The sequence below is a fragment of the Triticum dicoccoides genome, chromosome 4A, assembly GCF_002162155.2.
Source record: "Triticum dicoccoides isolate Atlit2015 ecotype Zavitan chromosome 4A, WEW_v2.0, whole genome shotgun sequence".
Lineage (NCBI taxonomy): Eukaryota > Viridiplantae > Streptophyta > Magnoliopsida > Poales > Poaceae > Triticum > Triticum dicoccoides.
The window spans coordinates 707,165,276-707,193,195 of NC_041386.1; the positions used below are offsets into that span (position 1 = coordinate 707,165,276).

General features: G+C 43.7%; 1 protein-coding gene across 1 annotated transcript; it reads left to right on the forward strand.

Annotated features, from left to right (window-relative positions):
* Nucleotides 1-13,521: 13,521 nt before the first annotated feature.
* Nucleotides 13,522-15,838, forward strand: LOC119288049 (7-deoxyloganetin glucosyltransferase-like). The gene is made up of 2 exons (XM_037567668.1): nt 13,522-14,145; nt 14,331-15,838. The coding sequence occupies exons 1-2, from the start codon at nt 13,614-13,616 to the stop codon at nt 15,266-15,268; spliced, it is 1,470 nt and encodes a 489-aa protein (XP_037423565.1). The 5' UTR covers nt 13,522-13,613; the 3' UTR covers nt 15,269-15,838.
* Nucleotides 15,839-27,920: the final 12,082 nt, after the last annotated feature.

Below are 27,920 nucleotides of genomic sequence, written 5' to 3' on the forward strand. Positions count from 1 at the left end.
ATTAACTAATTTTATTTTTTTCATAATATACATATTCAGTATTTTAAAAACATAAACATTTTTAAAAAAAATCACATGCAATGTGTCGGCGTGACCAGACCACATGTTTACTGCACCGGCCCACTACCAGCTCCCTGCACGTGAAGTGGGTTTCTGTTTCTAGAGTGTGGTAGGAGTGCTAGAATGGAGTCCAAAATCGAGGCTCGAATTTCATTCTGTGAGAGAACAAAGATTCGGGGGCCATACGAGGATGCTCGCATCAATCATCTGGCAGTGAAACAACTGGGCCTTTGGTCGGCTCACCAAGCGATTGGGAGGCACATTCATCCTCATGGAATGGATTTTGTCTGTGCTTTTTACGTCCCGTGAGTGAAATAGCCCGGGTTGCCCCCTGCGTCCCCCCGTCCGACCCACACACACCAAAAAAATGAAAATGGCCCGACTCCGGTCGGTCCACGACGAGGAAGGAACTGTGGTGCATGTAGTGCTAGCTTTCTTTCTAGCACATAGAGCAACCTGACTAGGTTGGCCCATTTGCACATTATAGCATCTCGAATGCACTGTAGTGTAATGAAGTACTGTAGCAGTTCAAAAAAAGTGCACTCATTTTAAAATTATCCAATTAGTTTGAAAAGGATCTTAAATTTGAAACAAGTTCATGAATCTTAGAAATTGTTCACGGATTTGGGAATAAGTTCGTGAAAATTGGAAAAAGTTTAGAAAAATTGAAATCTTTCATAAATATGAAAAACGTTCACCAAAAGAAGTTAGCAAAAACTGAAATACAATCGTGGATTTGAAACTTTTTCTGAAATTTTATTTTTTTTAGCAAAACACAAAAAAGTTTCTGATTTCAAAAATGGTCTTAAAGTTTTAAAAAACTGATGAAATTGAAAAAAGTTCACAAATTTGAGAAACTTTATGAATTTGAATTTTTTAAATTTTTAGAAAATTCATACATTTAAAAAAGAAAAAGAAAAAAAATGAAAATGGATAATGCATAGCAGAGAAAAACCAAAACAAACTGAACAAAACCTGGTTCAGAAAAATAGAAAAAAATGATCGGAAGCTTCACAAAACTTGAACGAACTTCCCCGCTACCTGGCTTACATGAGCCGGCGCGTTCAGAACGAGGTGTGTACTACGTACCGACAAACCTATAACAGGTGCTGAATAGGAAATGGGTACTTGATAGGTCCATACTCCCATAGTTGAATAACTGGGCTTTTGGTCGGCCCACCAAGCGATTGGGAGGCACATTCGTCCTCGTGGAATGGATTTTGTCTGTGCTTTTTACGTCCCGTGAGTGAAATAGCCCGGGTTGCCCCCTGTGTCCCCCCGTCCGACCCACACACACCAAAAAAATGAAAATGGCCCGACTCCGGTCGGTCCACGACGAGGAAGGAACTGTGGTGCATGTAGTGCTAGCTTTCTTTCTAGCACATAGAGCAACCCGACTAGGTTGGCCCATTTGCACATTATAGCATCTCGAATGCACTGTAGTGTAATGAAGTACTGTAGCAGTTCAAAAAAAGTTCACTCATTTTAAAATTTTCCAATTAGTTTGAAAAGGATCTTAAATTTGAAACAAGTTCATGAATCTTAGAAATTGTTCACGGATTTGGGAATAAGTTCGTGAAAATTGGAAAAAGTTTAGAAAAATTGAAATCTTTCATAAATATGAAAAACGTTCACCAAAAGAAGTTAGCAAAAACTGAAATACAATCGTGGATTTGAAACTTTTTCTGAAATTTTATTTTTTTTAGCAAAACACAAAAAAGTTTCTGATTTCAAAAATGGTCTTAAAGTTTTAAAAAACTGATGAAATTGAAAAAAGTTCACAAATTTGAGAAACTTTATGAATTTGAATTTTTTAAATTTTTAGAAAATTCATACATTTAAAAAAGAAAAAGAAAAAAAATGAAAATGGATAATGCATAGCAGAGAAAAACCAAAACAAACTGAACAAAACCTGGTTCAGAAAAATAGAAAAAAATGATCGGAAGCTTCACAAAACTTGAACGAACTTCCCCGCTACCTGGCTTACATGAGCCGGCGCGTTCAGAACGAGGTGTGTACTACGTACCGACAAACCTATAACAGGTGCTGAATAGGAAATGGGTACTTGATAGGTCCATACTCCCATAGTTGAATAACTGGGCTTTTGGTCGGCCCACCAAGCGATTGGGAGGCACATTCGTCCTCGTGGAATGGATTTTGTCTGTGCTTTTTACGTCCCGTGAGTGAAATAGCCCGGGTTGCCCCCTGCGTCCCCCCGTCCGACCCACACACACCAAAAAAATGAAAATGGCCCGACTCCGGTCGGTCCACGACGAGGAAGGAACTGTGGTGCATGTAGTGCTAGCTTTCTTTCTAGCACATAGAGCAACCCGACTAGGTTGGCCCATTTGCACATTATAGCATCTCGAATGCACTGTAGTGTAATGAAGTACTGTAGCAGTTCAAAAAAAGTTCACTCATTTTAAAATTTTCCAATTAGTTTGAAAAGGATCTTAAATTTGAAACAAGTTCATGAATCTTAGAAATTGTTCACGGATTTGGGAATAAGTTCGTGAAAATTGGAAAAAGTTTAGAAAAATTGAAATCTTTCATAAATATGAAAAACGTTCACCAAAAGAAGTTAGCAAAAACTGAAATACAATCGTGGATTTGAAACTTTTTCTGAAATTTTATTTTTTTTAGCAAAACACAAAAAAGTTTCTGATTTCAAAAATGGTCTTAAAGTTTTAAAAAACTGATGAAATTGAAAAAAGTTCACAAATTTGAGAAACTTTATGAATTTGAATTTTTTAAATTTTTAGAAAATTCATACATTTAAAAAAGAAAAAGAAAAAAAATGAAAATGGATAATGCATAGCAGAGAAAAACCAAAACAAACTGAACAAAACCTGGTTCAGAAAAATAGAAAAAAATGATCGGAAGCTTCACAAAACTTGAACGAACTTCCCCGCTACCTGGCTTACATGAGCCGGCGCGTTCAGAACGAGGTGTGTACTACGTACCGACAAACCTATAACAGGTGCTGAATAGGAAATGGGTACTTGATAGGTCCATACTCCCATAGTTGAATAACTGGGCTTTTGGTCGGCCCACCAAGCGATTGGGAGGCACATTCGTCCTCGTGGAATGGATTTTGTCTGTGCTTTTTACGTCCCGTGAGTGAAATAGCCCGGGTTGCCCCCTGTGTCCCCCCGTCCGACCCACACACACCAAAAAAATGAAAATGGCCCGACTCCGGTCGGTCCACGACGAGGAAGGAACTGTGGTGCATGTAGTGCTAGCTTTCTTTCTAGCACATAGAGCAACCCGACTAGGTTGGCCCATTTGCACATTATAGCATCTCGAATGCACTGTAGTGTAATGAAGTACTGTAGCAGTTCAAAAAAAGTTCACTCATTTTAAAATTTTCCAATTAGTTTGAAAAGGATCTTAAATTTGAAACAAGTTCATGAATCTTAGAAATTGTTCACGGATTTGGGAATAAGTTCGTGAAAATTGGAAAAAGTTTAGAAAAATTGAAATCTTTCATAAATATGAAAAACGTTCACCAAAAGAAGTTAGCAAAAACTGAAATACAATCGTGGATTTGAAACTTTTTCTGAAATTTTATTTTTTTTAGCAAAACACAAAAAAGTTTCTGATTTCAAAAATGGTCTTAAAGTTTTAAAAAACTGATGAAATTGAAAAAAGTTCACAAATTTGAGAAACTTTATGAATTTGAATTTTTTAAATTTTTAGAAAATTCATACATTTAAAAAAGAAAAAGAAAAAAAATGAAAATGGATAATGCATAGCAGAGAAAAACCAAAACAAACTGAACAAAACCTGGTTCAGAAAAATAGAAAAAAATGATCGGAAGCTTCACAAAACTTGAACGAACTTCCCCGCTACCTGGCTTACATGAGCCGGCGCGTTCAGAACGAGGTGTGTACTACGTACCGACAAACCTATAACAGGTGCTGAATAGGAAATGGGTACTTGATAGGTCCATACTCCCATAGTTGAATAACTGGGCTTTTGGTCGGCCCACCAAGCGATTGGGAGGCACATTCGTCCTCGTGGAATGGATTTTGTCTGTGCTTTTTACGTCCCGTGAGTGAAATAGCCCGGGTTGCCCCCTGTGTCCCCCCGTCCGACCCACACACACCAAAAAAATGAAAATGGCCCGACTCCGGTCGGTCCACGACGAGGAAGGAACTGTGGTGCATGTAGTGCTAGCTTTCTTTCTAGCACATAGAGCAACCCGACTAGGTTGGCCCATTTGCACATTATAGCATCTCGAATGCACTGTAGTGTAATGAAGTACTGTAGCAGTTCAAAAAAAGTTCACTCATTTTAAAATTTTCCAATTAGTTTGAAAAGGATCTTAAATTTGAAACAAGTTCATGAATCTTAGAAATTGTTCACGGATTTGGGAATAAGTTCGTGAAAATTGGAAAAAGTTTAGAAAAATTGAAATCTTTCATAAATATGAAAAACATTCACCAAAAGAAGTTAGAAAAAGCTGAAATACAATCGCGGATTTGAAACTTTTTCTGAAATTTTATTTTTTTTAGCAAAACACAAAAAAGTTTCCGATTTGAAAAATGGTTTTAAAGTTTTAAAAAACTGATGAAATTGAAAAAAGTTCACAAATTTGAGAAACTTTATGAATTTGAATTTTTTAAATTTTTAGAAAATTCATACATTTAAAAAAGAAAAAGAAAAAAATGAAAATGGATAACACGTAGCAGAAAAAATCAAAACAAAATGAACAAAACCTGGTTCAGAAAAATAGAAAAAATGATCGGAAGCTTCACAAAACCTGAACGAACTTTCCCGCTACCTGGCTTACATGAGCCGGCGCGTTCAGAACGAGGTGTGTACTATGTACCGACAAACCTATAACAGGTGTTGAATAGGAAATGGGTCCTTGATAGGTTCGTACTCCCATAGCTGATCGCTCCGCCTCCTTGGTTGTTCCCTCCTCCCCTAGAAAAAATTCCTCGACTGTTATCACTCAAAAAAAGAACTCCTTAGTTGTTCGTTTCTTTCTCACCTATCAACAGGACTATGTATAGAGCAGACAAACTGGCGGCGGCCAGAGGCTGACCTGGACGTGCGGCCAGAGGTGGGCCAAGCAGATGCATCACCGGAAGGAAGGAAAGGCTTGCATTATCGACTTCTCATCCTCGTGTGTGATTAAGTAAACTTGCACTGATCTGTCCATCTATTGTTTGATACTTAAGGCTTAAATTGCTAAATTTTTTGTCCGTTCTAGACTATTATGTTTATATTGTTGATTAATTATTTGTTAATGTGGATTTAAGGTTCGGAAGTTTGCTGATATTTTATATCTTGTCTATCTGAACATCCAATTTTAAATGTTCAAATTAGAGACTTTGGTCAAGCTTGCACAGACTTCACAAGACGTCTGGATCCACCACTCAGCATGTGGGTTGTGTACGAGAGCTTGTGTCTGTGCCTGGTCAGCCGCCTAGAGCTATGCACAAGACCAATGCTGGATACTAGTGGCTGGGGTCCGCCATTGCGGGCCGCTTGAGAGGAAGCTATGCGCACCTCACCATCATGTTAAATTTTTAAAAAAATATTCTTGCGTCACGTGGACATCACAACCATCTTAAAAGGAAAAAGAAAAAGCCTGGTAAAACTTTTCTCGGAAAAAGGTCTCCCTACCATTTTAAAAACTCTAAAAAAACATTTCTCACCATGACCAACCAGCATGCACCACATGGTGTAGCTGGTTGGCCACCATTCTAGCACCTCTTAATGGGTTTAAATGTTTGAAAACCATTTTTTGGTGGTTTCACTTCTAATATATTCCTCTTTCTATCTCAATATCATGTACAAGAAGTTTCAATATCAGAAATGATGAACACGGACATTTTTCTCGTTATCAATTTCACAAATTTCAATAAAATTAAGAGATCCAGTACCACATATTGAACTTCAATGCCACCATATCACATTTTTTAACATCACAATTCAAAAATACAAATTTCAATATCACAAATTACTACTTCAATACCACATATCATAATTTTCTACATCTTAAGTCATAGTTTTAGTATCACAAATTTGAACTTCAATACCACTTATCACAAATTTCAACATTGCAAATCAATACTGGAGCTCCAAAATTTAAACAACACAATCCATGGCTTCAGGGTCACAAAGAGCAATTTCAATACCATATATCGTAATTTCTCAATAGCAATGACACAGTCACAATTATAGTAGAAAAATGTTAGTGTCATATTTATTAGTATCAATGTTACATTATCATTATGAATATCAATGTCACATCATCAATATCACGAATGATATCATTATCACCGTCACACTAACAATATCGATACCAATATATCATTTTCTATCAATGTCACCAATTGGTATCAATACCCAATAAGCAAATATCGTGACACCCATGCCCCCCCTCCCCACCCAACCGCTCCCCAACCCTCATGACAATGATGTGGGGTAACTAGAAGACACGCAATAGCTTAATCTTCTACACTAAGCGCCTTTCTCCAGTACCACCTTATGTTGTTTCAAGGAACATCACGCTGGAAGTGCTCCTATGGTGATGGCACTGCCCCCTCTCTTTAGATAAATTGATCCTCGAGGTTTGGGTTTATATCTTCCTGGCGTCGCTCCAAATTTTTATTTTGTTGTTGCACTGCTCTACCCACCGACCACCCACTCTAAAATAATCCCATGTATGTGACAACTTATTAGTTAATGAAAATTACTGAGGTGGCCTTAAGGTCCCCTAGGGCTTTTTAAAAAAGAGATAGGTAAATAAAAATAACATTTCATGTAATGAAATAAATAAAACAAATGCGAAAACAAAAAAATGTAGTAGACAAAATTGGTGTTACTATGATAGAAAAATAAACAAAAGAAATAGGATTATATAAGGAAAACTAATCTAAAATGGTAATCTAATACTTGCAGACATATATACACTACTGGATTTTCTTATTTTGGCGAGTGGTCGGAAAAACTCAGCGGTGTGCCGCCGAGTTCTAGACTCCACAAAAGGGACTCGGTTGGGAACACACCACCAATGGTTAACTTTGATGAGTTCTTTTTCACATGTACTCGGCAATGACCTGGCGAATCTTTTCCGAATTCAAAAAGAATGGGAACTCAAAGAACTAAGTAGTGCGGATCGATGACGTGTAGAACTCGATCTGCACTACTCCCTCAGTCCCTCCCAACCAATCATGACAAAGCATCTTGATCGCATATTTCCTAGCTTTGTCGAGTGCCTTTGAAAAAGAACTCAACAAAAACAAAATTAAGTTTTTCTATTTTTACTTTTCCTAATTAATTTTGATTTTATTTCTCATACTATTTGCTATTTTTTCTATCAAGCCCCCCCCCCCAACCACCAAATTTGAATTGTATTCATTAAATGTGTACAAACATGCTTAATTAATGGTTTAAAAATTAGCAAGTGGACCCTTAAAAAGCCAGAATTTGACATGGAACACGTGATGGTGTATGTTGAATATAGAAAATATTTTGAGGTCAATCAACACTTCACGTTCAAACCCGACATGTTCCTTCTCAAAACAATGATTCTTCCTTGAAGATGGTTCAGTTTCTAAGCAGTATATGCCATAATGTTGTGAAACCTTATAAAAAATTTACCACAACCTTTAGGGATCATATAATTACACCATGCCAAGTTTCATGTTTTTTAGACCTTGTTTGCATATTTCGGAATTAAGAAGGCAATAACCTCCATGTCCGTTGTCATGTCTTGGCACCATGAGGTTTGCAATTACTTTCATTTTATTTGATAACGTCTAAACATAGAGTCATTAACACAAATAGGATTTTTAACCCATTTTAACAACTTTGCATGCACTTGTTGTTCAAGTTTGAATTATATATATCCGTTAAATACCAAGAAATGCACTTGATGGCTTAATATATCAAATGAACTCCTAAAATGCCAAATTTTCAGTTGGAACATGTGATGGCGTATGTTGAGTGTGGAAAAAGTTTCGAGGTTACAAGATAAAGCAATAAACACTACGCCTTCAAACCCAACATGTTCCTTCTCAAAACTATGATTCTTCCTGGGAGATGGTTTGATTTATAAGCAGTGTACACCATAACATTTGAGAAAGTTGCTCAAATTGTTACCATAATTTTTAGGTAGCATATAATGACACCATGTTAAGTTTTCATAATTTTTAGGCTCATTTGTACTTTTCAAAATTTAAAAACCAATAATCTCCACTTTTTAATCCAATTTCACCAAATATTTCTTGCACTCGTAGTTCATGTTTTAAGTATGGAGCGGACTAACTTCCGACTGACTGCTCATTAGTAAGAGATCCGACCGATATGCAACGAAGCATACCCACATGCAGCCCAACAAAAATTTCAGCCCGCGTGAACTCCCTCTCTTAATTAGCTTCAATTGATTTAAAAGTATGCATGCATGCATGTGAGAAACAATGCTAATGTTAGTAAAGATTCCAATAAAATTTAAAATTCAAAACATTTTGTAGCTCAAACCGTTGTTCCAGTTGAAAAACAGTTTTGACATAAAAGATTCGTCGCGGGGAGACCTTCGAAACGAGATCCCATATTGATATGTTTTGATGAAAAAAATTCCGAGTAAAAAGTTACCACACGCTTGCTATGCAAGTTATGACGTCAGTTGTGCATAAGTTATCATGTTGTTTACAGAGAAATTATCGGGGCATAAAAATGATTCCTCCAACCTTCTCTTCACATCCACATGAGTACATGCATTAGAGGGTAAAAATTGATGTCATCCTAGATTCTCCTTTATTTCAAAACTTCAAAATATTTTACAGCTCAAACCGTCGGTCCGATCGAAAAAACATTTTCACATAAAAAATCCGATGCGGCGAGACCTACAAAGTTATCACGGTATTTGTATGTTAGTTAACGAGTCTAGGGTGCGCATATTACCGTGTTATTGATACGAAAGATATCGTGAGGGGGGTATGTGTTCAAAACAACTTCCTCCCCTTCCTCCCACCCCAGGGTCAAAGTTACCACGGTGTTTGTGCGTGGGGGGTATCATGTATACAGTGTGTATAGTATCATGTTATTTACACGGTATTTATCATGGATATGTTTTTAAACAACCCCCATTCAGGTCAAAGTTGCCTTGGTGTTTAGGCGTGAGTTTTCAGCTTTGTTTTGCGTATGTTACCATGTTATTTATACAAAATCTATTGCGGGATGGATTCAATAACTTTTTCTCCCGGGTCAAAGTTATCACACTGTTTGTGCATAAGTTATCAGGTTTGTGGTATGTAAATTATCATGTTATTTACTTAGAAGCTATCGGGGGTGTATTGTACAATATTTAGCTTGATAAGTACAAAAATAACAATGTTGATAACTATAGTACATCTAGCCTGATAACTATGAAAATAACCATGTTGATAACTATAGTACATCTAGTCCAATAACTACATAATAACCATGTTGATAACTATAGTACATCTAGGCCGATAACTACATAGTAACCACGTTGGTAACTATGCATGGTACATCTAGCCCAATAACTACATAATAACCGTGTTGGTAACTATAACACATAGTAACCATGTTGTGAGATGATGCATCTTGTCTACTCTTAAAAAGTTTGGTGCGGGAGAGGACGGACGTTGGAGATTCCCGGGTCCAAAATTTACCTTGGTATTTACCATTGCAGAGCCCCTCAAATAGAAAAAACCGAATCATGAGAATTTTTTTAGCGCTACAATAGCTTATGAATCATGGGAATATAGAGAAAGAATGTGATTGCACAATATAGAAATGTATTTATCTAGCATAAACTGAACTTGAGGCGAACACATATAAGATTCATAAGTCGAACAATTGTATGTAAGTGAAATTGCCATAGTTCAGATAAAATCAACTGAGTTCAGATAAACTCAACTGAATTTTTGTCATAGCTCAGATAAACTGAACTTGAGCCGAAACTTGGATCTATGGTTACGACTCATAGAAAATGTGCAGAGCCGATTTGACTCGTGCAACCGCTCCATGTCTAGATAGGAGCACACCTGTGCAGAGGCCCGACCTGCTTGCGGCACGGAGGAGGCCTGAGCTCGGACGCGCAACTATGTTCAAACCCGCAGATTGGATGAGCTCCACCGCATCGGGCGGCAGCTCCCTTCGCATGGCTCCCATGGTCGTATATTACTCTGTTATTACACACAGAAGTTACCGGGATATATTTTCAACATTCCCCGATGGGTGATAATTTCTATATAAACAAGATGGTAGCTTATGTACCAAAGACATGATAACTTACTTAGCATGGCCTAATAACTTTTGAGCCGATTTTTTTCGTCGGAACATATCAACATGGGATCTAGTTTTAAAGCTCTCGGCGTGACGAATTTTTTACATGAAAACGATTTTTTAATCAGACCGATGGTTTGCGCTACAAAATATTTTGAAGTTTGAATTTTAAAGAAATATTTGATGACATCGTCAGTTTTGTTGTTATGTGCATGCATATTTAAAAATCAGCTCATGCCAAATCGCTGCGGCTCCCATCGCATGTCTGCAGTTTTGATAGCGACGTGGGAATTGCCCCCGAGCGTATGATCTGAAATGGACGGCATCTAAGATGTTTGGATCTATTGCAAAATTCCAGACGGCGGGAATTTAGTTCTCTCGTTTAATTATATTCACTAAATGGCTATAAATGCATGCACGCGGATCATGGGATGGTATATCAATGAGTGCACAATGTTTTTAAGTCACCCGATGAAGCAGCGGTTGCATCGTCTTCAAAGTTGACCGATTCCCTCTTGAAACCACGTTTCCTCCTTAAAGATGGTCCAGTTACCAATTTTTTCTACGCCTTCTCAAATTATTAACACAGCCTCTAAGGCCTTGTACAATGGGAGATGCTTAGGAAAGGTGCTTAGAGAAATAAACCATGTTTTTCTTAAGCATCGGTGCTTATTTGTACGGGATAGACGCTTAACTAAGCGTCTCTCCTGTAAAAATAGGCACCGATGCTTTAGAAAAATCCGGTTTATTTTTCTAAGCATCTCTCTAAGCACCTCCCATTGTATAAGGCCTAAGGATCATATAGTTATATTACAATTATTTAGAATTTCAAAGTTAATAAAATTCATGGTCGGGTCAAGTCTTATCACACTTATATTTGGAATTCCTTTCCTTTTCTTGTATAAGACCTAAACATAAACTCAAGAACACAAATAGAATTTTGAATCCGATGTTGCCAACTTTTTCATGCATTTTAAGTTTGATTTTTTATTATATTCACTAAATGCCTCAAAATGCACTTAATGCATATAAAAGAAATTAAAGAGGAGAAAGTAAAAAAACAAGTAATGTAGAAAACAACATATCATAAAATAAAAAATATACATAAGAAAGGAAACATGAAAAAGGAGCATAAAAAAGTGTTTGTCGAGTGGAAAAAAAACTCAGCAGATAATTGTTTGTCGAGTGCCGGAAAAAAGCACTTGGCAAAACATTAGTTTGCCGAATGCAAAAGAAAATGTAATCGGCAAATGTCATGTTTTCTTAGTGTCCGACGAAATGCATTTGACAAACAACCTGAATATCATTACAATATTGATGTTGGAGCCGCCGTGCCCTAGCCCTAGCTCTCTCTTCCCTCGCACTGAACTCACTCTCTCCGGCCGTAGCTCGAACCACGAAGACGAGGAGGAAGGAGGAAGGAGAGATACGCACAAAGGACACGGCGAGGTTTTTCCCGGCGCACGAACGCCGCTGCATTGAGCTCGTACTCAACAACACTCCACGCCATTACAATGATCGCCACCGCGAGCTTTATACCCGGGCCAAGCTGGGCAACGACCCACTCGCTCCTGCCCACTCACGCGCTCCGATCGGCCCGCTCTGCACGCCCCACGACGCGCTCCGCGCGCGCCCTGCGTCGAGCCCTCAACGATCACGCGCTCCCGCTGCGCTCGGATCACGTCCTGACCTAGTCTACCCGCACACACGCACGGTGTCTAACCCGCACAGCCACCCCGTGCATCACAAGCACGCACGCATGCACACACACCCGACGCGCCCGACGCATCCGATGCGCACCCATAACACGCACCGGCCTCGCACGGCTCGCCGCCGCGGCTTATTGCCCACCACACGCGCCCTAAGCCGCGGCTCAGAGCAAGCCACCGTCCTCGACGCCGTCGTCCACCAGCAGGGTCCGCTCCGCCGCCGGCGCCTTCTTCGGCTGCGGGCAGTCGCGCTTGAAATGCCCGCGGTCGCCGCACTTGTAGCACCATCCTCGCCGGTTGCCACCGAAGCCCGCAGCCTCGCTGCGTGCGTCGTCGTCGTCAGGCGCTCCGCCTTGACACCGCTCCCGCGCCCGCCACCGTGCCGCCGTGTACAGCAGCTCGCCGTCAGTCCGCTCGTCGCCCGCCTGTCCACGCCGACGCAGCCGCTCGTCGAACGCCTTCAGGCGCCCGAGCGCGTCCTCGAACAGAAGCATTGACGGATCGCAAAACTGTTCCATCCCAGCAACCGCCGCGTACAGGCGATCTGGGACGCAGTCCAGCAGCTTCTTCACCATCGCTGCGTCGTCAGGGGTCGATCCCAGCCCCGCGTAGACTATAAAATTCGCCCGTGAAGACGTCCAGCGACTCCCCGCCGTCCATCCGCAGGAGCTCGAACTCGCTGTGCAACGTGGCCAGCCGCGCTGCCCTGACGCGATCGGCCCCGGCGAACCGGGCCTTGAGGCTGCCCCAGATCTCCGCGGCCGGTCAACTTTGTCCGGACGTGGTCTACGGATATAATGCGGGAGCTGGTCATCAATTATTCAATATTATTCCCAAATTAATCCGATTGGGAGGAGAGAGATGAGAGGCCATGCATTTGAAGAGAGAGAAAAAAGATAAGGACCATGTGGTTACTTTTGGTTGGTTAAGTCGATGTCCGGACTCCAATAGAATACTGGAATCCGTACGTCCGGGCTGCTAAGCAAACGTATAAGGGGACCCTCTTAAATGACGAAAACGGTCCAGACACTGCGGTCCATATGTATGGACGAGATTTTAGAGTCGGCTTTGGAGATGCCTTTAGAGTTTAGAATAGCCGGAAATGATGAGTGGTCACGAAATTAGCAAATCCGCCAAACCATTTGACTCGATCTCATGCATGGTTCCGTGTCCTCCCACAACAACAATAATTCATGAAGCCAACAATGACAGATGGGCAGCAGCCAGGCGGCCATTGAAGTTGAGATCGACTGATCCAACTACCCGTGAGCACGTGGAGGCGTTTACACCCCCATGCCCGGCCGTCAGCCATGTTATGTACTCCCTCCGTTTCTAAATATAAGTCTTTTTAAAAATTCCACTACAAACTACATATGGATGTATATAGACACATTTTAGAATGTAGATTCACTCATTTTGATCCGTATGTAGTCCATAGCGTAACCTCTAAAAAAACTTATATTTCGGAACGGAGGTGGTACCACGCACATGTCCAGGAGCTCATGGCCGGAGCTCACCGCACACGGCCACACGCACAAGGTGAGGTGAGGCAGGCTCGCTAGGAAGGAAGCCATGGAGATCGGGTCTCTGGCGCCGGGTGAGAGGCCGCACGCCGTGATGATCCCGTACCCGGCTCAAGGCCACATCACGCCGATGATGAAGCTGGCCAAGCTGCTCCACGCCAGGGGCTTCCACGTCACCTTCGTCAACAACGAGTTCAACCACCGCCGCCTGCTGCGCTCCCAGTCCGCCGACAGGCTACGTGGGCTGCCCGCCTTCCGGTTCACCGCCATCGCCGACGGCCTTCCGCCGTCCGACCGTGAGGCCACGCAGGACATCCCTGAGTTGTGCTACTCTACAATGACCACCTGCCTCCCCAGATTCAAGGAGCTGGTCGTCAAGCTCAACGAGGCGGCAGAGACCTCCGGCGGCGCGCTGCCGCCTGTGACCTGCGTGGTGGCCGATAGCACCATGAGCTTCGCTCTTGCCGCCGCGCGGGAACTCGGCCTCCGCTGCGCCACACTCTGGACCGCCAGCGCCTGTGGTTTCATGAGCTACTGCCACTATAAGGATCTACTCGATCGTGGGCTCTTCCCTCTCAAAGGTATATATTCATGTCTCTCTCTGTACATACACAGGAAAACCAGCTTTCTTCAACTAGCAAGTAACACATGTTCTTTGGCTGCCTGTGTGCACGTCAAAATTAAAATGGAGGTAACATTTTTTACGGCAAAGGGTGAATTTTGTTGACTCATGCCACATACTGTAATTTATTTGTGGTTGGTGTAGAAGAGGCGCAGTTGAGCAACGGATACTTGGACACGATCATAGACTGGATACCGTCAATGCCCAAAGACCTGCGGCTGCGTGACCTCCCTAGCTTTGTGCGCACCACGGACCCCGATGACATCATGTTCAACTTTTTCGTCCATGAGACGGCCGCCATGTCGCAGGCGTCGGGGGTGGTGATCAACACCTGGGACGAGCTCGACACGGACCTGCTCGATGCCATGTCCAAGCTCCTGCCGCCCGTCTATACAGTGGGGCCACTCCATCTCACGGTCCGCAACAATGTCTCGAAGGAGAGCCCCCTCGCCGACATCGGGTCCAACCTGTGGAAGGAGCAGGACGCGCCCCTCCGGTGGCTCGACAGCCAACCGTCGAACTCCGTGATGTATGTAAATTTTGGGAGCATCACGGTGATGTCCAAGGAGCATTTATTGGAGTTCGCGTGGGGGTTGGCCAACACCGGCTACGCCTTCCTGTGGAACGTGCGGCCTGACCTCGTCAAGGGCGACGACGAGACCACACTACCGCCAGAGTTTTTTGCGGCGACCGAGGGGCGGAGCATGCTCTCGACATGGTGCCCGCAGGAGAAGGTGCTGGAGCATGAGGCCGTAGGGATCTTCCTCACGCACTCTGGGTGGAACTCGTCGCTGGAGGGCATATGCGGCGGCGTTCCAATGGTGTGTTGGCCCTTCTTTGCGGAGCAGCAGACCAACTGCCGCTACAAGTGCACGGAGTGGGGCATCGGGATGGAGGTCGGGGAAGAAGTGAGGAGGACTGAGGTGGAGGCCATGATACGGGAGGTCATGGATGGGGAGAAAGGGCGAGAGATGCGACGGCGTGTGCAAGAGCTCCGGGATAGCGCCCCGGCCTCCGCACGGTGTGATGGAAGGTCCATGCGCAATGTTGATAGGCTCATCCACGAGGTGCTGCTGGCTTGAAACAAGAAAATTAAGCTGATAAATAAATGGTTTGGACAGTCTGAAGCGTTTATTAGGATGAAATCAATCCCTTATCAATTTCAAAGTTCCAGTAACTTTTTGAGCGGTTAGTTGAATGGATTACGAAGAATATGTTACCAACATGATGGCAAAATAAAAATTAATGATCATGAAAAATGAGGAGCTCCTTCCACGCATAATAAGTTATATATGTGGATAATAAATTTTCATTAGACGCTCTGTGCACCTGGATGGAGGGAGTAGCATCATTCACATCTGCATCATACTTCTCTCAGAAGTTGGCCCCTATGGACCGATAACATCATAGCACTATGCCATCTACTTTTGGGCCTGTATTTGAGTGAGGATTAATTTGAGTGAGGATTTGGCGCACGCGGGCTGTTGTGCCCCCATTCAATAAAGTTGGACCTGCACCCCATGACGGCTAGTATTAGCAGTGCATATTTTTTCGGTTAAAGATGTTGGTTAATGTACGATTGTACACACTTGTATTTCTTATAGACCTCTGGAATAAATACATTATACAAAAAGTTGAAAGCAAACGACGAACTGAGCTCAAATGGTTAGATTCTTTGTGGTGGAACCTTTCCACGAGGGTTCAAATTCACGTGCGCATTTTCCTGGATTTACTTCAGGCTATTCAGCGATATTTGTTCACTGGGAGAAGACATTTCCGTCGACTATGAGGCGCATGTAGTGACTTCGTCAACCTCAAAAAGTTGTATCTACTCAAAATTTTCAGAGATGCTCATAAAGATAAGATATGCATGCATGTGTTCATAAGAATGAGTGTATGTGTATTTGTGAGCGCCTCTAATTGTAAGAAAAGCAAATGTGTGTGCCTGTTAGACTATGTATAGCTTCTGTACCTATGTACGTATATGGTACATATTGTAACACAACCATTATATATAATGAGATAAGCCACCCCTAGAGGGTTGTGCTGGTTCCCCAAAACTTATTGTCTTACATGGTATCAGAGCTATACATAGTCTCTGCACTCCGTCGTCAGCTTGGAGAGTGTCAGAAGCTTGACTCCACTGCCACTGAGTTCTACAACAAGGTCAAGGGCCTCGCCGACACATTGGCCTCCATTGGACAGCCCCTCACCGACTCTGAGTTCAACTCGTTTATTGTCAATGGTCTTGATGAGGAGTATGATGCCTTAGTCGAGATCATCAACGAGCGGGGCAACTCGACACCCATGCTGGCACACGAGGTTTTCTCTCGGCTCCTTCTCACTGAGCAATGGGTCGAGACTCGCCGCACCAGGGGCACTGGCCCCCTCTCGGCCAACGCCGCCACCAAGGGTGGCCGCTCTTCTTCATCACCCCGGTCTCCCTTGGGGCTGCCACCGTCGCCCGCCTCGGCCCCCCCACCTACTGCGACCTTACCGGGGGCTGGCGGTCCACGTGTGTGTCAGCTTTGTGGCCGCGATGGGCACTGGGCCTCCAAGTGTCATAAGCGCTTCCAGCGAAGCTTCCTTGGTCTTGGCAATGACGGCAAAGATACACGCAACAATGCCCGTCAGGTCGCCATGGCTGATCGTCCCGCGCCGCAGAAGCAACAGGGACACACTCAGTCCTACTCCATCGATCCACACTGGTACATGGACTCTGGGGCGACAGAGCATCTAACCAGCGAGATGGGGAAGCTTCACACTCGTGAACCCTATCATGGCTCCGACAAGATCCACACCGCCAATGGAGCAGGTATGCACATCTCTCATATTGGTCAAGCATCTCTTCTCACTAGACATGCCAATAGGAGTCTTCAGCTTCGCAATGTTCTTCGAGTTCCATCTGTGACCCGTAATCTTCTTTCAGTTCCTAAACTCACACGTGATAATAATGTGCTTTGTGAATTTCACCCTTTTGATCTTTTTATTAAGGATCGGGGCACGAGGGACATTCTTCTTAGTGGGCGGTTGTGCCAGGGCCTCTACCGTCTGGAGCATCCTGGTGTCGCTTGTGTTTTCAGTGGAGTTTGGGTCTCTCCGTCACAGTGGCATGCTCGTCTTGGTCACCCGGCCACACCTATTGTCCATCATATTTTGCATCGTCATGAGCTTCCTAGTTTGTCTAGTCATAAAGATGTAGTAGTGTGTGATGCTTGTCAGCAGGGGAAGAGTCATCAACTTCCTTTTTCGGAGTCCAGTCGTGAGGTGAAACATCCTTTAGAACTTGTGTTTTCAGATGTATGGGGTCCTGCTCAGACTTCTGTCAGTGGTCATAATTACTATATCAGTTTCGTTGATGCTTATAGTCGCTTTACCTAGCTTTACCTTATTAAACGCAAATCTGATGTGTTTGATATTTTTGTTCAGTTTCAAAAACATGTTGAACGTCTTCTCAAGCACAAAATTGTTCATGTCCAGTCAGACTGGGGGGGCGAGTATCGCAACCTCAACTCTTTCTTTCAGTCGCTTGGGATAGCTCATCGTTTAGCATGTCCACATACACATCAGCAGAATGGTTCAGTCGAACGTAAGCATCGTCATATTATTGAAGCTGGTCTTACTCTTTTGGCCCATGCATCTGTTCCGTTTCGGTTTTGGAGTGATGCTTTCACCACTGCATGCTTTCTCATCAACCGTACTCCTACTCGTGTTTTAAACATGAAGACTCCCATTGAGGTTCTCCTTAATGAACAACCTGATTATACCTTTCTCAAGGTATTTGGGTGTGCTTGATGGCCGCATCTTCGTCCATATAACAAGCGCAAGCTTGAGTTTCGTTCTAAGAAGTGTGTTTTTCTTGGCTATAGCTCTCTTCATAAAGGTTACAAATGTCTTCATGTTCCCACTAATCGTGTCTATATATCTCGGGACGTCGTGTTTGATGAGCATGTTTTTCCCTTTGCCAACCTTCCTGTGTCCACTGTCGAACCACCATCCCTGCATTCCTCCTCTGTTGCTTCTGACCAATTTGATGATGTTGCATACTCTCCTTTGCTGTTACCTAACCATGGTGCAGGAACCGGACGTGGAGCTCGTTTGGAGCTGTTGGAGGATTCACCATCATCATAGTCGTCTTCTGGTGGGCACGTCGATCGCCCTATGTTGCATGGCATCGATTCGCGTGCCCATGCATGGTCACCCGACGAGCCCGTCGCGCCGAGCATCTCCACTGCTCGGTCCGTTTCGCCAGCGGCCGCCGAGTCGCCCGCGGCTCGGCCCGTCACGCCGTCTTCGCCTGCGGCTCGGCCCGTCACGCCGTCTTCGCCCGCGGCTCGGGTCCTCACGTCGCCTTCATCAGCGGATCGGCCCGCGACACCGGCCGTGCCACGGCCCACTATGCCGAGCTCGCCATCGGCCCGGTCTGTGATGCCGGAGTCGCCAGCTGCTTCGTCTGCTCTGCCGGTTTCGCCGGTGGGTCGGCCTTCTTCGCCAACCGAGTCCGAGGCTACCGTGACTGGCTCCTCGTCACCGGCTGACTCGTCAACGTCGCCGTCCTCCAGCCCGTTGCAGGCTGCTCCGTCGACCTCGGTGGTTCCTGTGTCCCGACCACATACACGCAGTCGCAGTGGCATTTTCAAACCTAAGGAACGTAAGGATGGTACGGTTGCTTGGTTGGCTGCTTGTTTGGCTGCTGCTGTTGCGGATCCATCTTCTGAGCCTCGCTCATATCAAGCTGCCCTGCGCATTCCACATTGGCGAGAGGCTATGGAGCAGGAGTTTCATGCTCTTCTTCGTAACAAGACATGGACTCTCGTTCCTCCACCACCACGGGTAAATGTTATTGACTCAAAATGGGTATTCAAAGTGAAGAAGCATTCGGATGGATCTATTGAGCGTTACAAAGCGCGACTTGTTGCTCGCGGTTTTCGGCAGCGTCATGGTCTTGACTATGAGGACACCTTCAGTCCTGTCGTCAAGCCTACCACTATTCGGCTTCTTCTCTCCATTGTTGTTTCTCATGGTTGGTCACTTCGTCAACTTGATGTGCAGAATGCTTTTCTACATGGATTTTTAGAGAAAGAGGTTTATATGAAACAGCCGCCTGGTTTCTCTGATCCTGATCGTCCTGACTATATCTGTCGTCTTTCCAAAGCACTATATGGTTTGAAGCAAGCTCCTCGTGCCTGGCATGCCCGCCTTGCCTCTGCCCTTCGTGCTCATGGGTTTGTGCCGTCTACTGCTGACACTTCATTATTTCTTCTACAGAAGCCAGAAGTCACTATGTATCTTTTGGTATATGTCGATGACATTATCCTTGTCAGCTCTTCTCAGTATGCTGCTGATGCTCTTGTCTGCTCTCTTGGTGCTGATTTTGCGGTCAAAGATCTTGGGAAGCTTCACTACTTTCTTGGAGTTGAGGTCACTTCTCGTGCTACTGGTCTTGTCCTTACGCAGAAGAAGTACTCCTTGGAGTTGTTACAGAGAGTTGGCATGCTGAAGTGCAAACCGATCACCACACCCATGTCGTCTACCGACAAGATAACAGCTATTGATGGTGAGCTTTTGTCTCCTGCGGATGCCACAGAGTACAGGAGCATTGTTGGTGGACTTCAGTACTTGACGATCACGAGACCAGATATCTCTTATGCTGTTAACAGGGTTTGTCAGTATCTTCAGGCTCCCAGAGATACTCATTGGGCTGCTGTTAAACGCATTCTTCGTTATGTTCAGTTCACCCTGACATTTGGTATGCATATTCGGCCGACTTCCTCTCGGGTCCTTTCGGCCTTCTCTGATGCAGATTGGGTTGGTAGCCCAGATGACAGGCGATCCACGGGGGGTTATGCAGTATTCTTTGGCTCTAATTTGATCGCCTGGAGTGCTCGGAAACAGGCTACTGTGTCACGTAGCAGTACTGAAGCTGAGTACAAGGCTGTGGCTAATGCTACTGCAGAGATTATTTGGGTGCAGTCTTTGCTTCAGGAGTTGGGTTTGTCTCAACCACAGCCTCCTATTCTTTGGTGTGATAACATCGGTGCTACATACCTTTCTGCAAATCCAGTATTTCATGCCCGAATGAAACACATTGAAGTTGACTATCACTTTGTACGGGAACGTGTATCACAGAAGCAACTCCAGATCAAGTTTATCTCATCTAAGGATCAACTTGCAGACATCTTCACTAAGCCTTTACCGCTGCCACAGTTTGAGGCTTGTAGGCGCAATCTTACCCTTCTCAGTTCTTTAGAAAGTGGCTAAGATTGAGGGAGGGTGTTAGACTATGTATAGCTTCTGTCCCTATGTACGTATATGGTACATATTGTAACACAACCATTATATATAATGAGATAAGCCACCCCTAGAGGGTTGTGCTGGTTCCCCAAAACTTATTGTCTTACAGTGCCCCAAGAAGTTTAAGCAGGGGTGGAGCCCAATGGATCACGATCAACCTTGTGGCACATGCAAGAAGATATTTTGCTAAAAAAGACATGCATGATGTATTTTCTTTTAATAAAACATGCACGAGGATTGGTGCACCAACTCTAGGAGCGATGATAGTCACACACACACATCACAGGGCATATGTCTTGCTATTAGCGAGATGGAAGTTGAGCTCGCCTACAAATAGCCAGTAGTGTGCCGGCCCACCTCAATTCAAGGTATTCAATTGAATATCCATTATTTTTGTCAAAAACAAGGTATATATAGTGTATACACTATGTCATATAAGGAAAAACGATACTGATACTCCAGAATACCTTTTTTAAGGTGAACTTCAGAATACGTGAGTTAAGCATTTCAGCCAAAAACAGAGGCTAGCCTATCATCCATTTCCCCTCACCACCACCACATGGCCCATTGCCCAAATCGCTGCAGCACGCACTCACACAGCCTCATCGCAACACCGCTCAAGAGCGTTCCCTCTTACCAAGTTTGTTCATGAGAAGCGTGAGTACAATTCAGAAGCGCATGCTCTCGCTAAAGCAGCTTCCTCTCTGTCGATCGGGCGCCACCTGTGGCTAGAGTCTTTGCCGGAAATAATCTATATCCGGTATCCCTATGAACATTTCTCCTTGAATAAAGGTTACAGATTCTCAAAAAAAAAAAACACAGAGCCATCATCGCCAGGAAAAAGTCCATCGATCAGATGAAGCCGGAGACGAACCGGGAGCGCCCTTCCCCACGTCCACAGTTATGTTCGCACCGCACGGGACACAAGCCGCCAACCACTCGGCGGCCAGGGCCCAGGGCAGGGTTGTTGCCGTCGCCTGATTAGCGATCGATCCTAGGTGCCGGCAGCGGGGACGGCGCGGACGGCGTGACGAATCCATCTCCATCCGTGATTCCTCGCCCCCCTTTGGTTCTGAACTTCCGATCCCTGCAATCGGTAGCGGGTAGGACACAACCTGATAGCCCACAAATTCAACTTTTGAAGGTATAATCGCAAATTAGATGTATTAATCCTTTGACTTCAAAAATTGGGCTCTCTCCTCTCATGCCGATTCATAGTCGAAGTGTCGAACTGAGTTCATCTATCACTACGGGCCTCTTATCTAAAAAGAAAATCAATCACTACAGGCAGCTAGGCAGCAGGTTGCAGTACAGACGTACAAGACTAAGACACTATGTAAGTTAGTTTGACCATGCTGTATTGAACAAATATTACTTCTATATTTCCTCCCAAAAAAGAATTATTACTTCTATATGCTGAGCAATTCCAAGCTACGATCATTTTTATGAATGTAGTATATTATGTGATAGTATCTTTTATATATTTTACAACTAGTATATAATATGCTGCTATAATCAGTTATATACGCCAAAAACAAGGCTATATAGGCTTGAAAAAAAGCGTTTTGAAAATTTGAATATGCAGACTTCAATTCCTGGGCCCGCCCCTGAGTGCGTCGGCCCAGAAGCCATGTGGTTTCATTATACTGATGCCATGGATGCATTTTACTTTTTTATATATCTAAAAATATTATGTATTACTAAAAATAATTTAGTTATTTGTTAAAGTGTTCGTCACACATTTAAAAATGATCGTTAGTGTAATAAAGTGTTGCTCAATGTTTAGAAAATGTGTGTATCGTTAGAGAAATGAATATGACATTTTTAAAAAGTTCATTCAGTGTAGAAAAGTGTTGCTTAACTTTTAGAAAAATGTTGTACATTAGAAAATACATGTGACATTTAAAAATGTTCACGTGATCCAAAAAATTGTAGCACATGATTTTTTTAACTATTATACAACGTAAAAAGTGTTTGGGTAACTGACAAAAATCATCCCATTAAATATTGTAGGTTACATTTCAAAACATTCAAACATTTCAAAAATATGTTAGCAACATTTTAAAAAAAGTTATAAAATTAAAACAATGTTCTCATACTTTTCAAAATGATTCGTACCATTTTAAAAAATGTTTCAGCATGTATTTGATTTTTCTTAACGTGATCAAAATACGTGTTCGAAAAACTGTTAATCAAGTATTTGAAAATACTAAAAAGGTATATAAAACTATTTTATATGTTTAATTTTTTTTACAATGTGTATGAAAATAGAAATAGAAAGTATATTTAAAATAATAGACATGTATTTAAGAAGTTAAGTGTGTATAAAAATATTTTTAATATGTGAAAAATGTACAATATGTATGAAAAAGTTAGCATGTGTTGAAAATACAAAAAGAAAAAGAAACAAACCCTAGAAAACGGATGAAAACGAAAGAAATAAAATTGAATAAAAACAAAAAGAAGGAGGAAAAATTAAAAACCTAAGAAAGTCAGAGACCCCGATGGAAAGCAGGGAGAAAGGATTAAAAAAATGAAAAAAAGCTCATGTAGCTACAATATTGGGCGGGCCCAGTTGTGCTGCGTTTTAGGGTAGATCTATTACAACTTGCAACGAGACCCCTCAAAAAAGAAACGACTCGCAACGGGCAACAAATAGAGCCGTGGGTCGCCGGAATCCCGCCCCTCCAACTCCAAACCGCGAGTTTCTCCCCTCGCGCGATCTGTCTCTATCATGTGCTGCCGCAGAGTAGCCTGGGGACGAATGCTCCGCCCGATGATGCTGCCCATTGGCGCAGGAGATGGGGGAGGATGCCGCCGGCAACAAGAGAGGAAGAGGGGGAGACGAAGGCCGCGTGCACGCGTTACCATCCTGGTTTCCCGGGCCTGCGACGCACGTGCGTCGGAGCGCTGGTAGGCCCCGGCGAGGACTAACTGTGGTAGCTGCAACCGACTGTACAGGAGAAGCGGGATTGTGGCCCATAACGAGCCCAACACCTTCTTGTTAGAAATATGCCCTAGAGGCAATAATAAAAGGATTATTATTATATTTCGTTGTTCATGATAATTGTCTTTTATTCATGCTATAATTGTATTATCCGGAAATCGTAATACACGTGTGAATACATAGACCACAATATGTCCCTAGTGAGCCTCTAGTTGACTAGCTCGTTGATCAACAGATAGTCATTGTTTCCTGACTATGGACATTAGATGTCATTGATAACGGGATCACATCATTAGGAGAATGATGTGATGGACAAGACTCAATCCTAAGCATAGCACAAGATCGTGTAGTTTGTTTTGCTAGAGCTTTTCCAATGTCAAGTATCTTTTCCTTAGACCATGAGATCGTGTAACTCCCGGATACCGTAGGAATGCTTTTGGTGTACCAAACGTCACAACGTAACTGGATGACTATAAAGGTGCACTACAAGTATCTCCGAAAGTGTCTGTTGGGTTGACACGGATCGAGACTGGGATTTGTCACTCTGTATGACGGAGAGGTATCTCTGGGCCCACTCGGTAATGCATCATCATAATGAGCTCAAAGTGACCAAGTGTCTGGTCACGGGATCATGCATTATGGTACGAGTAAAGTGACTTGCCGGTAACGAGATTGAACGAGGTATTGGGATACCGACGATCGAATCTCGGGCAAGTAACATACGGATTGACAAAGGGAATTGTATACGGGGTTGCTTGAATCCTCGACATCGTGGTTCATCCGATGAGATCATCGAGGAGCATGTGGGATCCAACATGGGTATCCAGATCCCGCTGTTGTTATTGACCGGAGAACAGTCTCGGTCATGTCTGCATGTCTCCCAAACCCGTAGGGTCTACACACTTAAGGTTCGGTGACACTAGGGTTGTAAAGATATTAGTATGCAGCAAACCGAAAGTTGTTCGGAGTCCCGGATGAGATCCCGGACGTCACGAGGAGTTCCGGAATGGTCCGTAGGTAAATAATTATATATAGGAAGTGCAGTTTCGGCCATCGGGAGAGTTTCGGGGGTCACCGGTATTTTACCGGGACCACCGGAAGGGTCCCGGGGGTCCACCGGGTGGGGCCACCTATCCCGGAGGGCCCCGTGGGCTGAAGTGGGGAGGGGACCAGCCCCTGGTGGGCTGGTGCGCCCCCCCTTGGGCCCCCTGCGCCTAGGGTTGGAAACCCTAGGGTGGGGGGCGCCTCCACTTGCCTTGGGGGGCAAGCCTCCTCCTTGGCCGCCGCCCCCCCTTGGAGATGCCATCTCCTAGGGCCGGCGCCCCCCCCCCAGGGGGCCTATATAAAGGGGGGGAGGGAGGGCAGCCGCACCCTAAAGCCTTGGCGCCTCCCTCTCCCCTGCTACACCTCTCCCTCTCGCAGAAGCTCGGCGAAGCCCTGCCGGAACCCTGCTGCATCCACCACCACGCCGTCGTGCTGCTGGATCTTCATCAACCTCTCCTTCCCCCCTTGCTGGATCAAGAAGGAGGAGATGTCACGCTGACCGTACGTGTGTTGAAGGCGGAGGTGCCGTCCGTTTGGCGCTAGGATCTCCGGTGATTTGGATCACGACGAGTACGACTCCCTCAACCCCGTTCTCCTGAATGCTTCTGCTCGCGATCTACAAGGGTATCTAGATGCACTCCCCTCTCTCGTTGCTAGATGAAATCATAGATTGATCTTGGTGAACGTAGGAAATTTTTTATTTTATGCAACGTTCCCCAACACTTCTGCCATTCCGCCATGACTGGCTTGTGGCAGCTGTCGCTGCCGCACAGGCCAGTGCCTCTTCATCAATCCACGATCTGATTTTACGGTGCCCACAAGGTGCTTGATAAAATACCTCGCCTGTTATTTTTCTTCACCATCATATCTGCATATCACTGTGAGTGTGTGACGTTTTTAGCTGCCATACATAGGTAAGATCAGAAGGAATAATTATACATGATGATTGATACAACATCACGCTTATTCCCCTTTAGGCTTTTATTTTCATTGTCGGTCTAATTGCTTGATGAAGGGTTTCTGCGCAAAAGTAAATATGTACATTTCAGTTTAGTGGTGCATATTGGGTCTTTTGTCTTTCGATATCTTTAAATTATTTGAATTATTTACCTGCCTTTAACGTTATTATTTGGCTTTGTTTCTTTCTGCCTCAAGCATGGTGCCCTAAAAAGCTCCTGTCTAATCTAATGTGGTTAATTGTGAAAGAACACAAATAGTGAGCGTAGCACTGCGGCTTATACCATGTTAAGTTATATCTGTTGATTGACATGATTAAGTCTAATGATCTATTTAGTGAGATGTTATACCGTGGTGAACTCTGTGCATATTGTTCAATTTAAAGGCCCATGCAACATGATCTCAAGACCTACATAGGTGACACGATTTTTTTAGGAAATATGCGCCCTCTCACGTGACAGGTGAGGACATCTATGATGAGCGAAGACAATATGAGATAACGGTGATCCATTAAACTTAATGCTTGGTTCTGGTCCAAGAATCTTAATTGCGGAGATGACCACTATGTTACAATGGCGAAGCAGGACCATGAAATTGGAATATAATCCCGCGAGGAGGAGTTCCATGACTTTAGGGTGATCCGCCTACCGAACAAACAAATCAAACACTGTAATCATGACACAAGGTAACTGATATTACCATCGCACTGGCACACTGGATATTTACCATGAGCTCAACTCACTCCGCGCCTAACCTCTCCATTGTATGAAACACAACTTTACTTTCTGTTTTATCTTTGTTCATCACTTTCAAGTGTTATTACTCTCGTTGCTATCAACTCTTCTTATTTACCACTCAGGTTTATTTGCCTCTTGGAACAGTAACAGTGTTTGCAAATCACAAGCAGTTACTTCACATAAGAAATGGACAACTTGTGTGACAGAAACGCTATTTATAAATACTCCGCTTTGCTCTTCGTTGGGGCAACAATTAATAGGGATAATTCCATGAAAGTGCTACACCACCCTATGTGTCTTGCGGGCCATTAGAAACTTCTAGAAATATGCTTATCTAGTAATACACCGGAAAACTCTATTAAGATATTAGTTTGACAAAAAATTTCAGTAATGATATTAAAATATACATGAACATATGCAAATACACACAAATATATGCATATGCATTGTTGGACGGCAACCCTTTTTTAAACACACAATTGAAAATTAGTAGGCATGGTTTTTTTGAATGACAAATATTCAAATACAAACAAATGATGTTATGTTTAGTATTACACAACATTTTTATGTGGTTATATACAGCTAAATAATTGAAATCCTACTCACTACTATGTTAGTATAGTACAATAATTTTATATATGCATAAAAGTTTGGTATAAAAATACTTATTTTGATTTACCCCAGGTCCCAAATATGTTTAGACTACTCAGTTAATTAAGCCAGAACAAGCAAAATACATGTTTATGAAACTAACCATGGCAAGAGCAAGTTCATAGCATGCTTGGATCACTAGCAACAACCATGGCAAAAATTGATTAGCATGTTAACATTCTGCCAGGAACATTTTATAGCAAAAGTAGAGCAAAAACATGACATTCTAGAGCACTCCATAATTGCAAACAGTGGCATGGGTGGATAGAGCATGACATGTATAACAAAACATCCTTAGTGAACATCTCCAGATTATGCATAGAACTCATGGTAACAGCAGATTTACCTAGCAACAAAATATAACAGACTCAGACTTAGCAGAAATGACCAAGTCACAGAAATCAGCAACATCATAAAGGCTATTTTGCATGCTTGTGCTAGTCACCACATAGATCACAAAAATACAATACAAGCACCTATGTAAAGATGGCATGGTGTATATCAAAACACATGTAGAGCTCATGCTCATAGGATGCACACACAAAATGCAATGAAAACGACAAATCACCAAGTTATAGCAGTCTCAGCAGGTTTACATCATATAGCATTCTTGCAACAATGATTTAGGCATCAAGATGAACTCAAACAAGCAAGTCACAATGGAATAAAATAAAGAGCATCTCTCAATGAACATTTTGATATATTACAAGCACAAATCGGAGCAACGGTCATGGAGATGTGAAGTGATGAACATGGCATGAAAATAACACAGAAAAAGACTTAGAGAAGAAAAATGAGGTCAGCCGTGGATCTGGATCTAGATCTGGCGCGCGGTTCGAGGTTCGTCGGAGATCGTCCCGCGATGTCGGAGCGGGGAGGAGATGGTCGGCGGGGGATTTGCTGGCTCCGGTGGCCGGACGGCGAGGCGGCGACCGGCGGGCGAGGCGCGGCGACCGGCGGGTGGGGACGCGAGCGGCGGCAGACGGGGATGCGTCGGCGGCGACCGGCGGGCGGCGGCGGAGACGGGCGGGGCCGCGGGGAGGCGCGGGGAGGCGCTCGGCGGAGGAGACGGGCCGCGGGGGGCGGCCTCGGGCCCGGGCGGGC